Below are 14,907 nucleotides of genomic sequence, written 5' to 3'. Positions count from 1 at the left end.
AATCATTTGAACCCAAACAGCTCTGTTCTCTTTAATACATAGATGCGTTGTTTTCGAGAACTAAATGTAACCACAAGCTCCCGTGATGAAGCACACTGCAGGGGTCTGGTCATGGGCTCTTGGTCCTAAGCCAAACCACATGTGCTGTTGTCTATATTGAAGGGCATTAAAATAATCAGAGGGTAGAACCACGCTTCTTATGACAAGACGAGTAACATGCCCTTGTTTGTACGGTTGGTTGCACATATGTGTGCATGAAGCGCCAAGTGAGCCATGGCACAAATAGTTGGACATGATGTCGTCCTTCCCCGACGCTGTGGATCGTTGCTAGTAATATCGGTTTGTCTCGTCCAGGCTCACTTATGTTTAGGTTGTCGTCATATAGTTCTAACATTACTTAGTGATGTTTTAAACAACAAAGAAACACAATTAAAACTGTATTTGAAGTGCAAAACAGAAACAAGCATTACAGTGTGCAATTACAAACATCAACACGTTTTGGGTAACACATCTCTCATTTACCGTAAATTATTTCAACACCGATAGTTGTTATTAATTCCAGTCCTTTCTCTCATGACCTTACCACAAGGAAGATGAGCGTACTACGTTGATACATGAAGCAGTCCCTTCGTACTTTCGATCTCTTCTGATATAGAACCGCCTCCGTGGTCTCCTGATAGAGCGTCCGCCCGGAGAGCGGAAAGGCCTGGGCCTAGATTTTCGAAACGATCTTAGCTAAGATAAATCTTAACAACTTACGTTCAAAGATAAGATATCTTAAGGCTAAAATAAGATAGATTTTCGAAACTATCGTAAACCTGTCGCCGATCGTTCAGAGTTACGATACCTATCGTAACTCTGACAAGGAACTCATTTATGTTAGAGATTGAAAAAGCGAGGTGTTTCCCAATGACGTCACGGGGATTTCCCAGCTGCTGACAATAACAACAACATAGATAAGTGACACGGAATTCATGATCACATTGTCAGGTCACATTGTTTAACATGCACATATTTGAGTGAAATTCCGTACAATCCTACATATGTCCTACATGTAGACGTGTTGTTCTTATGATAAAAGATGCCATGACTAACCGAACACAAAAAGCATTCGTGTGCCATGCAATAGCATTTTTTAAAGCCAAAAAATGTTATAATCAATAAGTATAGCGTTACCACACTTTAGCTATTAGAATGGAAATAATGTGCCAAAAGATACTTCACAATTTTCCCTTCAAATGCTCCTCTCGTGACCGCGCAGAACTTTATGATACAAACACATCGCGTACAAAGTCTAGGACGAAAGTAAGGGACGTTATTCTAAATGACAATGACGAGACCTTTGATCGAACAGCATATGCGTTCAGCATTTAACATGCGTGTTCAAGTCTGATGTTAAGTGATGTATACTGTATATGTTTGTGTTTATGTCAAAAGTCAAGTTTATATTAGTGTAAACACCAACATTATACGTGGAAACACTCAAAACAAAAATTGTTCAGGAAGCTGCGCACCCACAAGCAAGATTTTATGACAATCTAAGCTTGTTAAGTTTGTTTTGTTATTTATGTATCCAATTTCACGAATTAACCAAGGACTTAAATACAATATCAAGCTATAAGTATTTAGATGATGAAATTATTTTTTATCTATATAGATCCATAATTCTTTTCAAAATTTATAAGTGACACTAATTTTTGTTCGCAAAGAGAGATAATTTCGGAATTGTCAAGTTATGTTGTCTCGTGGAACAAGCCACAAGTTAACGTAAACATACATATAATGTAGTCATTTTCTATCCTTTTAAATTAAGTAGAGCTAATAAACTGATTTGTCATATTTCATTTAAATCTGACTAAGGAGCGAAATACTTTGTAATGTGTCAAATCTATTCCAGAACGTAGTTCAATGATGTTTGGCATGTCTGACAGCATTGCTGAGGATCATTTACTAGTATTTGTCCGTTGACCCTAAACGTGACAACGATTTTATTGTTTGAATGGACTCAAGTATATCTATATATTTTTTAAACATAAAACGGGAAGATGTAGACTTAAACATTAAAAACACCAAAATATTTTAAAACCGGTTTATTGAATGCAAAGATTATTGTGTTGAAAATGTGTATTTTATATTGATCAGTATATTTCATTCAATAAACTTTTTTTCTGCGAACATATATTGGAATTTGCAAACTATGCTACATTTTGACGAGAACCAGAACGAGCATGGGAACCCATTTTTTATTTGATTTGTCGATACGAAAATCTGTGCTTAACTTTTACTGTCAAAATTTCAGGAAATTGTTATATTTACTTGAATACATCTATATGCCGTTAATCAATGTTTTTAAAGAATGCAATTGTTCAACAAACAGTTTTTAATCATTTTATTTTCAAATATTTGTCTTTCAAGATGATATAGATAACATAGGTATTGAATTTAAAACGAAACAAATTACAATTACTTTTGCAAGAAAAATATTAGATATGGAAAACAAATATTTGATCACATGTATTTCCTTGTTAAGTCAATAAATACTACACTGTATAGTTAAAATTCAATTATTAAAACCACCCGTCCCACACGATTTTAGATGTAAAAACTTATGCGAAACCTTTATGGTTATTTTTACATATGTAGATTGATATAATTTTATCAAATGCGAAAATAAAGACTAAAGCATTGACACAAATGCGATCCAGAAAATATAACAGCGGAACTCTGCGCTTTATGAAAACTGTACCATTGAGCAAGGTGTCCCGGGCGAGTACAAAGGGAAACCACTCTCAACTAGAGTTTGAACTAAGATTAGCTCCCCCTGAGTTATCAATGAGGTCACGGTCATTACTGTAGCCTGCCGACACCTTCCCTTTTTATCCCTCCCAAATTATCGAAAAGGTATGTTGTTTCACACTTCTTCTGCATGGACTCGGATAGAAATATATTGTAAGCTATCGACTCCACAGTTATGTGGATCGCTGTCGCGAGTGAGAAAATTTTTGACGCGAAATCCATGATGCGTTCTTTTTGTTTTCGAAGTGTCAATTTGAATCACTCAGTTTTACCAAATGAAATGTCAATGTTTGAACGTAAAGCAGACTTATTGTTTGGCAAAATATCTATGGAAAAGTATGCCGCCATCTTGGATGAAGATAAAATAAACTTACGACAGGTATAGGGCTATCTTAGATTTACGACAAACTTAAGATATCTTAGGGCTACGATAGTTTCGAAAATAGGCTACGATAGCCTACGATTTCCTTACGATAACTTTACGATAATCTTAGGGCTAAGATCGTTTCAAAATCTAGGCCCTATATCGATGCCGGACACCGATAAGTTAAAATCCTGGTTATGTTTCTAGGTCTCCTAGGAAACGTGTAGGACCTGCATCGTTTAAGGCAAGCTGACACACCGTGATATAACTGAAAACTGTTAAACACTCACTCACTTACATGTCATACATCGATGGAAATGTCCCGTTCTATTCCTATTCATGTTGGTTTATCAGCACTTTATAAAGATAGTATTTACGCTGTTCCTATGGTCAGTGTTCTGGACGTACAGGGAGTGTCATAGTTTCTATGATCAAAAGAGGTAAGGTGAAATAGGGTTTAACGTCACGTCCAAAATTATTGCACTTATATAACGACGTGCATGCATATCGAGCGCCAGACAGGGTAACAACAAGTACCGTCTTTTAAGGTCTTGTGGTATGGCGCGACCGCGGATCGAACTCATACCATAACTTATCGGTGTCCGGCACCACAAACGTGCGGTTAGTTCAGTACATGTAGATATCGTGTAAATCTAGATGGAATTGATCCCAAGTCACTGATCCCGTGTCCTTATTGGTGACATGTACAATTTTATGGTATTTAATGGCACTATTCTCTGGCAAGATGCGGTACTGTGTAGAGATCGGCCTTAGCTTTAAGCACAGACTGACCTGATAACTGATCTGAATGATGTGGTATTGGATTTCCCTTTATCTGTTCCTGTGGAGGAGTCGAAGGATAACCCATCGCAGAACCAGAAGGCAGATAACCCACAGTAGAAAAAGGATAACCTGTCTGCTGTTGTGGTGGGGAAATCGGTGTCTCGTACTCTGAAAGATTGTTGCAGGCCGTTGCGACGAAGGATTACTGATGGCTTCTTGGCCTACAAATAGCGACACCAGTGGTGATTCAGCAACAGACACGTTCGTCCAAGACATTGTCTTGATACAATAAAGATCTCGTGGTTCATTGCCGACAGCTAATGTGCTTGTTTGACCTACCTATTTATGTGGGTGTATCAGAATAAAACATCGCAATATAATTGTTCTGTGATAATGTGGTATTTACTCCTAGTAATTTAAGATTATACGCATCTAAATCTTTTGGTCTTTCTTTTTTTCTCGTTTCCCTTTACAGTTAAAAGCATATTGCAGGTCGTTCAAAAGACCACTTCTGTGTGTATCATCTGTACAGTGATTGATGAAACTGAAATGAGTGTCTTAATGATCGACACATATGAATTAAGGATCGTTACTAATAACTACAATAAGGTGCCTCACTCACACTGGCAGTGTGGGTTCGAATCCCGAACGGAACTCAACCCCCCAAAAGTAGGGGAATCCGTACTTTACTAAGAAAGTGTTATCTCAAATATAACATTTGTATTTGTAACATTTGACCACTTTCTAAATGGCATGGTGTGTTCATATAGCTTTCGGCCATGGGAGCCGTGCCAATTGACACCTGTCAGAGGGGTACACAAAGTACGTGATCTAGACTTAAAAGTCTACCAGTTGTCGGACTTTTATTTTTGTGGGAGCCTCGGTGTCTTAGTGGGTAAGATCGCTGATTCTGTGCGCTGGCGATTAGGTGCCTCATTCTGGCAGTGTGGATTCGAATCACGAATGGGTCTCAACCCACAAAAGTAGGAGAATCTGTACTTTACTAAAAAGGTGTTATCCCAAATACAACATATGTTAATATCTACTTCTTAAGAAAAAGGTACAAAATTAAAAATATTTGCTCTTATAGTTGTGGAAGTAATTTTGGATACCTCTAAATGTCGTCATACTTACTGTAATACGCAAATGAAAACGAGAGACTTGTGGCGTGGACGTTGCGGTAGTGAATCAACAAGTAGCGACCGGTGCTTCTTAAAATTTCCCTCCCGCCATCCCGTGTAGGTCATAGTCGAGACTGTAATCGGGACCTGCGAGCGCAAGAAATCTGATGATACTGGTTTTCAGGGAATATGACCCTACTTTGAAAATTATGTCAGTTACATTACGTGTCAATTTAATGTTGAAGGTAAGCCAGACGGTTGCCGGTTTACCCTTTTGTAACACCCCGAGGGTCCGTAATCAGGATGGGCATGTCATTCGAACCATGAACGGCAGATCTGCACGGTGAGTAGCATTATCAGGAGACCACTAGTCCAATCAACATATATATGGGGCATTACTGAGCTGACTTCGTGGAACCCAGTTTAATAGTTTATTTATCGTTTCTATGTGAATATTTAGAGACGATTCATTAATATTCTCGGGATAATCGGGAGCAGAATCCCTCCCCCAAATCTCCAGACTATAGTCAGTCAAAGTTAACGCTATATACGCCCACCGTCATAGACACTGAATTTATTATTCATAGTGCTGCAACTGTATAATGAGAGGTCCAGTGACGTGATGTTTATCACAATACGTCCATCGTCGTTACTTGCTGTGATCAGAATAGTGCCAGAGTCAGCTCCCCTGCAATATCGATACACACCCTGACTTGATTAATGCCCATGAAACACATCACACTACAGACAACCTTTTACTGTCCTAACATATCTACAAATGTTTCATGATTGTGTATTATTAATGGACTTACAGTGTGTGTGTACTGACTCCGAACAGACAAGTCCTTGTTTTAGCCCCTTAATGTCGAGCGCCAGGCAAAATAACAACAAGTACCATATTTTAAGGTGTACTCGTCCGGATGTTTTGAGGTACTAGCCCATCAGTCATGGTCAGGTCACACATTGTAATAATCCAATGCTTGTATATTTGGTAGCTATTTGTCCCCGGAATGCCATGTTGATAGATGGAAACAGACCTTGATAATTTATTATTATCAACACATAGCACCATTAACTAATTGTTATTATCGCATTGCTGATCGGAGTCGTGTTTATTCTGGAGACAACTGAAAAAAGTGAGGAGTGTTTTTCATTCTAAACCTAAATAAATCATAATTTAATTGACTACATGAATTGCGTAGTTGGGTTTGAATTATGTTCAATAACCATATTTCATTATAAATGTGCTCAGGGCTGCAGAATGTTCAACTTTGATTAATATTTGTGACCCTTTCATTATTTCCTTATGTGGTAAGTAATATGGAAACAGTATATTAGACGTAATTAGAGTCATAGGCAGTGTTGTAGCTTAGTACATTGTATATACGCTTTGTGGTCAGTAGTATGTGTCTCAATGATAATATAACACGCGCACACGCTTCAAAACTACAACACTTGTGATCAAACAGTCCATCGTATCACATTCTATTCTGTCGACATTTCCAAGTATGACACACGATGTCTGAAACAACGGCCGTTTGTTTGTTGATGTGTAATTTGTTAATAGAGTTCATATGCGGAGATAAATATTATGTTTCTCTCAATACTTTGACCACGTAACAAGAGTAAGACCTCGAGACCACCATCCAGGCTTGTCGACAATAAACACATCCTTGCACAACAACACAGCGAGTCCATTCACATTTGCGTCAGAGACAGAGCTTATGTTATCGACCCAGACGGGTACACCGACCCGCTACCCGCTAGTCGCCAACGCTGTCTCACTGTCCACGAACAACCCAAGAATAAAGCCAACACGTTATTGGAGCAGACAATTAATGTATGTCATTGGTCTTTGTTGTTACACATGGGTATACTAGTGATGTTGTAATTCAACTCCTGTTTCTATGTAGTATATGATTACCACCCTGTATATAACTACGGTCAATAAAAACGTCTCTGATAGTTATTTAGGCCACTCTGACATCGAGGGTTTGAGGTTGCGAAACACATTGACCGCCTTACAGACGCTGTACAAACACTGACGGACAGGTAAGGTAGGTTGCTCATTGCTCCCAAACGGGTGGCTCACTTTTATATTGTTTTATGACAATTTGTAACATGTTGTTTTAATGTGTGAGGTGAGACTTAAAATAAAATATGTCTGACTGTCTATTTGTATGTATATTTTTTTGTCTTCCCTACAAATCGACATGCGACCCTCCATACTACCGTGTCGCAATATAGGTCATATTTAAGTTACCCAGAAGCCATTCATTTTTCAGCGAGTGAGTAACTATTATGTGAAGCGCCCTCGATGACCCATCAATACATTGTACAACACCCTAGCTAGTTAGTAGCACGGGTTGAAGTTATTGTTAGGTACGTTACGTGAGCTACAATGCTTAATGCCTTAATATTGTTTTCTTTTGTGTTTATCGATAATAAACATTTACTTATTCTGACGTAAAACCCATCTTGTTTGACAAAACCAATACTGCTTAATGATATTCATTGAACAAACTGTATCTGTACATTTGGTGATGTTTTGAGTTGAGCTGTTCTGATTATGTTCTTCTTGACCATTCAGTAGCCTGGTAGACATGAACATCGTGCACCTATTTCTGTTGACCGGATTATTTCTAGTCGGTGAGTCGACAAATACCATCACTTGGATACAGTGAACATAAAACTATTATGCTGTGAGCAATGCCTTAGGTTTCTAGATAATTATATTAATTACTGGTCTCCGTGATAATATAGCTTCTCAAAAAGAAAACAAACTAATTCTTTGTGTGTCAAAGAAACTATGCCTGGACATAGTACATCATTCATATATACATATATCAGAAACGGGGGACGGGTGCCCAAGTCGTCTAAGGTGCCGCGATTCGCTGTGCAGATTTGCGTCCCTTGGGCACGCCAGAAACCTATGATTGTGGGTTCGAATCCCGGTTCGCCCCGATTATGTTTCTAGGTTTGTCAGCACCATACCCGTGCTCGTGAGTTTCACCGAAGTGGTAAACGTCTGCGACTTGCATCACTTCGGGCTTTCCTCCCACATTAAGCTGACACGCCGCGATATAACTGGAATATTGTTAAAAGCGGCGTTGAACCCAACTCACTCAGTATATCAGAAACTATCATTCCATGATGTTACAGTTGGTTGTACGTCCAGTGGCTTTAAGAAAAAAAATTTTTTCTGATAAATGAAAAGGTTTTGTCGTTTTTATTGTGCACTAATATATATTCTCTTTCAATAATTCAGGTATCCCCCTCATTCATGCAAGTCCCTACCAAGTACAGTGTCTATCATCGCCATATGCATCTTCAATATATGCTCGGTCACGTTATGCGTATGTCAGTTATGGAACGTAAGTAGCTACAGTGTCTTAACAGTTCTTGTAGCAGGGTGTACTATTTATAGCAGTATTTTGTTACATGTACGTGAAGCACACAATGTTTAACTCCGACACTCAGGTTTGTTTGTTTGTTTGTTTGTTGTTTTACGCCGCACCCAGCAATATTTCAGCTGTATGACGGCGGTCTGTAAATAATCGAGTCTGGAACAGACAATCCAGTGATTGATATCATGAGCATCGATCCAAGAAATTGGGATCGATGACATGCTTCAACCAAGTCAACCAAGCGAGCCTGACCACCCGATCCCGTTAGTCGCCTCCTATGACAAGCATAGTCGCCTTTTACGGCAAGCATGGGTTGCTGAAGATCTATTCTACCCCGGAGTCTTCACGGGTCTCGGGGGCGGTCGGGTAGCCTAGTGGTTAAAGCGTTCGCTCGTCACGCCGAAGACCCGGGTTCGATTCCCGACATTGGTACAATGTGTGAAGCCCATTTCTGGTGTCCCCCGCCGTGATATTGCTGGAATATTGCTAAAAGCGGCGTAAAACCATACTCACTCACTCACTCACGGGTCTCGACACTTTGATCATGTTCCCATGTATCATATTGTGACTTTTTAGAAACGTATAGCACAAACTCCTCTCTTTGTGTTAGTAGATTGATGATGCACATGACCCACTTACACGAAGCGCTTGTAAAAGTTAATACTAACGTAAGGAAGTAACGTTGGTCGTAGCGCTAAGACGGCTTTGTGCAAGTGGGTACTTGTGTTTAATCAGGCTTTCGAAGAATCCCATGGGATTTCTGATTATATTTACTATTTTTTAATCTTAGAATAGAATTTAATTTGGATTCTGACCAAACTGTTCCTTACGCAAGTTATGTCTTGTTATTTCATTTCAATTAAACATGTACTTTGGTTTGAAATGCAAGGTAACAATTTGAAATGTGATTAAGATTTTGACTCCACAGCGTTTTAATAAGTTTTTCTCCAGATGACAAGGGGTTTGTTCTGTACATATGTTTTCACTGTTAGACGATTAATCAGTCTGAAAAAAAACACATAGTAAATCTCGATAGTATTATTGAATTGCAGATTGTGTATGGAGTAAATGTATCTTGACAACGTTATACTGAAGTTATTACAGACCTACAATATCAGAAGTTCATTTCATACACAAGTACAGTAAACTACGGTTATAACGAACACGCTTATAACGAACTGACGGATATAACGAACTTACTTTTTAGTCCCGAGTATTTGCTGTAATTATGCTGTATATATTCTTATAACGAACAACGGTTATAACGAACTAGTCCCTTTGAGTTCGTTATAACCGTAGTGTACTGTACAATGTATATCAATTAAATTCAAAGTCAGCCAAACAGTCGTATATGAAATAATTTACGTATGAGTGAAGTGAATGTTGCTTAACGTCGAATTAACAGCACTAAAGCTACTCACGGGGATAATATGAGATTTAATAATGTTGCAGAAACGGTTGCAGAATATGTTATATGCCCAGGACACAGAAACTGAATTTATAACACAGAATTTTAAAAGATGAACACAAACCGGTACGCATGACATTGAGTTTGACATATCTATTATAAAATTTGTGACATATCACGTTGAACATTTCAGGTACACGGTATATCCAGATGGCATCCTGTTGAGTACAAATACCACTAACAATGTGCTGAAACTTACATTCCGCCATGTGGAATTTGGGCCAGTGTGTTCCACATCCTACGTCCGTGTGTATGAAGGTATTGTTCTAGAAACATGAAGTGACGATGGAAGCAGCATGCAACAATCTTTGACATAATGCCTACATTAGAAAGCTTTTCTTTTATGTTTCCGTGTTTATGGTATCGAAATAGGAAACACATAAACTTGGCTAAGATGACAATCAACTTGGACTGCTGAAGTCTTTGTTTGTTCCAGGTAAAACGCCGTATGGAAGACTATTGAAGAAGTTCTGTGGAACTAAGAGTCAGGATATTCAGAGCACGGGACAATATGTTTTTATAACGTATACAAGCCAGCAAACTGATAGACGATTCGATCTGAGATGCCAAAGTAGGTATAATAAGTAGGCGTCTTATAAGGATATGTTACAGTAAAATACGTTTATAACGAAAACGCTTATAACGAACTGACGGATATAACGAACTTTATTTTTGGTCCCGGTCATTTGCTGTATAGATGTTGTATATAAAAAAACATTATGCTTATAACGAACTACGGTTATAACGAACTAAAATTAGTGGTCCATTTGAGTTCGTTATAACCGTAGTTTACTGTATTTATACTCTAACCATGTATATATCTTCAATATCAAATCATGATATGACAGATGGAAACATAATTATCATTACTCGTTTAAGAATCTAGTTATGTGATTGGCATATCGGATATCATTACGTCATAGTGTTTGGTGTGACGTCAATTGCTTGCCACGTCACTATTGACACTGTTCGCTCATGGTGTCCCAAGATAGATTTAAATGTGACTATTTCACTGCACATAAGTCTATGTAACGTGTGACCTTGCGGGGTGTTACAAGTGTCACTAGCGGGTTGCAGGGGCTGCACGTTCATGTTCGACCGGGGAGGCACGGGTGGCCCAGTCGTCTAAGGCGCCGCGATTCGCTGTGCAGAGTTGTGTCCCTTGGGCACGCCAGAAACCTATGATTGCTGGTTCGAATCCCGGTTCGTCCCGAATATGTTTCTAGGTGTGTCAGCACCATACCCGCGCCTGTGGGTTTCACCGAAGTGTTAAACGTCTTAGACCTGCACTTCGGGCTTTCCTCCCACATTAAGCTGACACGCCGCGATATAACTGGAATACTGTTAAAAGTGGCGTTAAACCCAACTCACTCACACTCACTCATGTTCGACCAAATACATTTACCCAAGCCAATATGTGTTTTCTCTTTTTACACCGTGAACCACAATTCGTCTACGCATTGCTATCAAGTATCTGAAACATATTCCAACTTCAGCTTTAGCATCTATCACGCATGTATCTCTTCAGGAAATGGTATCAATAACTCTGTTTTTTCTTAGGCACTCCGAAAACATCTGACACATCCACCTCGAATTCCAAAGGCATCATCGGGGGCGTGGTTGCTGTTGTTGTTGCTGTATGCGTCATCGCAGGCGTTGTTTTTCGTTTCAAATATCGAGGTAGAAGACATAGAAACAACAGGCAAGCAGCTGTCGCTGCCCCTTCTAACGTCAACATCACCAATATCAACACACCCATCAGCTATCCATCTAACTCATCAGCACAGACAGTGATGCAGCATTCGTCGTATCCAGCACATGGGCAGTATCAACCTCAGACCCAGCATCAATATCAATCTCAAAGTTCATATCCAGTTCAAGCGGCAAGTCAGTACCAGCCTGAGCCCCTGTGTCAGCCTCAGTATCCCCAACATCAGCCTCAGCCTCAGCCTCAACCCCAGGGTCAGCCTGTGTATCCTCCACCACAGCCTCCATATGCTGTTCAATCTGACTTTCCTACCCAGCAGCAGCCTACAGCGCCACCTATAGATGATGGTGCTGATCTCCCTCCTCGGTATCCTGGTTCAGAGGCTCAACTTGAAACATCCAAAGTTAAACAGTGAAAACATGAACAAGTGACTGACACACGGAGGGTGTATATTGTTGGAAGATGAAAGCTGAGAGTCAGAACGCAATTCAACCGTACATGCATATACATACACGTATACTACAATCAAGCACATTCCAGTAAATGTTGTTTATCTGTAAACATTTGTTGTTTGACGCATCAGTGAAATTTTGTTATGTCCAATGCAATTCCTTATTTTGACTTGTACCATATGTTTCCGTGTTTTTTCACTTGCCTTTGCATGTGTTTGTGACGGATGCCACCGGTAGGGCAGTATACGCTTACCTTTTCGCAAACACTTAGTATCATTACTATTTGATAGTGATTCATAAACACGTTGTCATGATATAGTCGGAATCGTACAATCGAGATTTCTATTGGATCAGAAAGGGTTTTGTCGCTTTAATTATGTGAATGTTTCCCACTTTGTGATGATCGTAAGTATCCTATCAGATTGTAAGTGCGAGGAAGTATGTATGGCGGAACCTGTAAATCATGGCTAACCTTCCTGTAAATTCCTGTACAATGTTCACTGTATATGTAGGTAGTTGATATCGATGCTTATCTCAAAAACAAATAAACGAATCATTGAGGAATATCTCCCGTACACAATGGGCACGGAACAAAGGTATTATGATATTTATTAATGATATGCCGAAACAGAGATGAACACCCTTTAATTAAGTTTACAATTGCTGTTATTGTTATTGAAATACAGAATAGCTTAACCATTAGTTGTTCTTTGTTTTCCTTGGTATGGGAGTCCCAGGCGATTTTCGATTTATAGTGATTCACCATGTCTACAGGACATTTAGAGCAGGTTATGTTCACATTCCTATGTGTGATTCATCAAAAGGAAATCACAAAGCTTCTTATTCATATTGTTCAAACGTGAGTGAGCGACATTGGAAAAACACCTCTTTGAAACGTATTTCATTTTATATCACGTGTCAGATTAATTCATTGGGCGGAAAGGCCGAAGAGTGACGTATACCACTTGTATGGTGACAATCCAAGAATCTTAACAAGGGCAAATCTGGAATTGGACTCACGCTCATAGGATACAGGCATGTATAAGGGACGTAACTCTGCGAAGCGAATCGCAGCGCGGTAGACGACGAAACTATTTCTGAAACGAAAAGAGTCAAAATGTAGATGCCAAACGCACTGAGAAGATATTATCATCGGTTACTGAACTTGATAAAATTAGTTTTGCCTTTTACTTACCATTTACTTCATTATGTCAAATTTATTTCAAGAAAACTTACTTCTGTGGTAAAACATACAAATTGCCACTTATCGCACTTCAGATCAAGCTAGGTGGAAACGTGCATCAAACGCACTGGGGCCATACACCCTCGTATCGAAGTCACATGACAAGGGTACAAATAACGCTGAAGCGACATTATCATTAAAGCCTACCTATATTCCTTAACATACATTCAAGTACTAACATTAAATGCCATTTCTAGATGATTAACCATATTACATATATCCCTGAGGACCTGTTATACATGGTGACCCCATGTATTTACAACATATTTCGACATATATACCTGGGTCATGAGAACAGTCAAATATCCCAAGCGCATGACCTATTTCGCAATGTTTACACTTGGTCATTTACTTCGCCTTGAATATCCTCATGAAAAACATGATTCATAAACACATGCTCATGATATAGTCGGAATCGTACAATCGATTCTGCTTTATGCAGAGATTTCTATTTGATATGGAAAGGGTTTTGTCACTTTATTTATGTGAATTTTTCTCACTTTCTGGTGATTGTAAGTCTCCTGTTGGATTGTAAGTGCGAGAAAGTGTGTATGGCGGAATCTGTAAATCATTGCTGACTTTGCTGTAAATTCATTTCATTGTACAATGTACACTGTATATGTAGGCAGTTGATATCGATGCTTATCTCAAAAACAAATAAACGCATCATTGAGCAATATCTAACAGTCAAATATCCCTAGCTCATTTTGCAATGTTTACACCAGGTCATTTACTTCGCCTTGAATATCTTCATGAAAAACGGGTGTGGAGTTGTCTTCGGTAGGGGTGGGTATTCAACGGGATTTACGGTCAGTTGTGGCACAAACCCCGACTCCTTGAGAGTCCCGCAACACTGACACCGATTGTCATACTCCACATGCACTTGGACTGACAACTGATGATTAACTACCAGCTGATGGTAGCACGAAAGGGTGTTCAACTCCACGTTACACCTCGCTTACAGTAGTTGATGTAAGTATCGTAAGTAAGTAAGTAAGTGAATAACACAGTCAGTAAGGTAGTAAGTGAATAACACAGTCAGTAAGGCAGTAAATGCATAACACAGTCAGTAAGGTATTAGGGGATAACACAGTCAGTAAGTAAGTAAGTGAATAACACAGTAAGTAAGTAAATAAGTAAGTAAGTGAATAACACAGTAAGTAAGTAAATAAGTAAGTAAGTGAATAACACAGTCAGTAAGTAAGTAAGTGAATAACACAGTCAGTAATTAAGTAAGTGAATAACAGTCAGTAAGGTAGTAAGTGAATAACACAGTCAGTACCTATGTAAGTGAATAACACAGTAAGTAAGTAAGTTAGAGAATAACACAGTCAGTAGGTAAGTAAGTGAATAACACAGTCAGTAAGGCAGTAAGTGCATAACACAGTCAGTAAGGTAGTAAGTGAATAACACAGTCAGTAAGTGACTAAGAAAATAACACAGTAAGTAAGTAAATAAGTAAGTAAGTGAATAACACAGTCAGTCAGTAAGTAAGTAAGTGAATAACACAGTCAGTCAGTAAGTAAGTAAGTGAATAACACAGTCAGTAAGGCAGTAAGTGAACA

At 38.9% G+C, this 14,907-nt stretch overlaps 1 protein-coding gene across 1 annotated transcript; it reads left to right on the top strand.

Annotated features, from left to right (window-relative positions):
• The first annotated feature begins 7,476 nt into the window (after positions 1 to 7,476).
• LOC124143794 lies at positions 7,477 to 12,330 on the top strand. Its single transcript, XM_046512907.2, has 5 exons — positions 7,477 to 7,713; positions 8,333 to 8,438; positions 10,073 to 10,197; positions 10,376 to 10,510; positions 11,500 to 12,330. The coding sequence occupies exons 1-5, from the start codon at positions 7,668 to 7,670 to the stop codon at positions 12,060 to 12,062; spliced, it is 975 nt and encodes a 324-aa protein (XP_046368863.2). The 5' UTR covers positions 7,477 to 7,667; the 3' UTR covers positions 12,063 to 12,330.
• The last annotated feature ends 2,577 nt before the right edge of the window (positions 12,331 to 14,907 follow it).

The sequence above is a fragment of the Haliotis rufescens genome, unplaced genomic scaffold, assembly GCF_023055435.1.
Source record: "Haliotis rufescens isolate VD_foot unplaced genomic scaffold, xgHalRufe1.0.p SCAF_1, whole genome shotgun sequence".
In the NCBI taxonomy this organism is placed as follows: Eukaryota; Metazoa; Mollusca; class Gastropoda; order Lepetellida; family Haliotidae; genus Haliotis; species Haliotis rufescens.
This window is presented reverse-complemented; position numbering and strand designations above follow the sequence as displayed.

Bases quoted from the DNA above. Each gene is read 5' to 3' on its own strand.
- LOC124143794 (XM_046512907.2), top strand. From the start codon at position 7,668: ATGAACATCGTGCACCTATTTCTGTTGACCGGATTATTTCTAGTCG. The intron at 7,714-8,332 runs GTGAGTCGACAA...TCAATAATTCAG, and splicing joins GACCGGATTATTTCTAGTCG to GTATCCCCCTCATTCATGCA. The intron at 10,198-10,375 runs GTATTGTTCTAG...TGTTTGTTCCAG, and splicing joins CTACGTCCGTGTGTATGAAG to GTAAAACGCCGTATGGAAGA.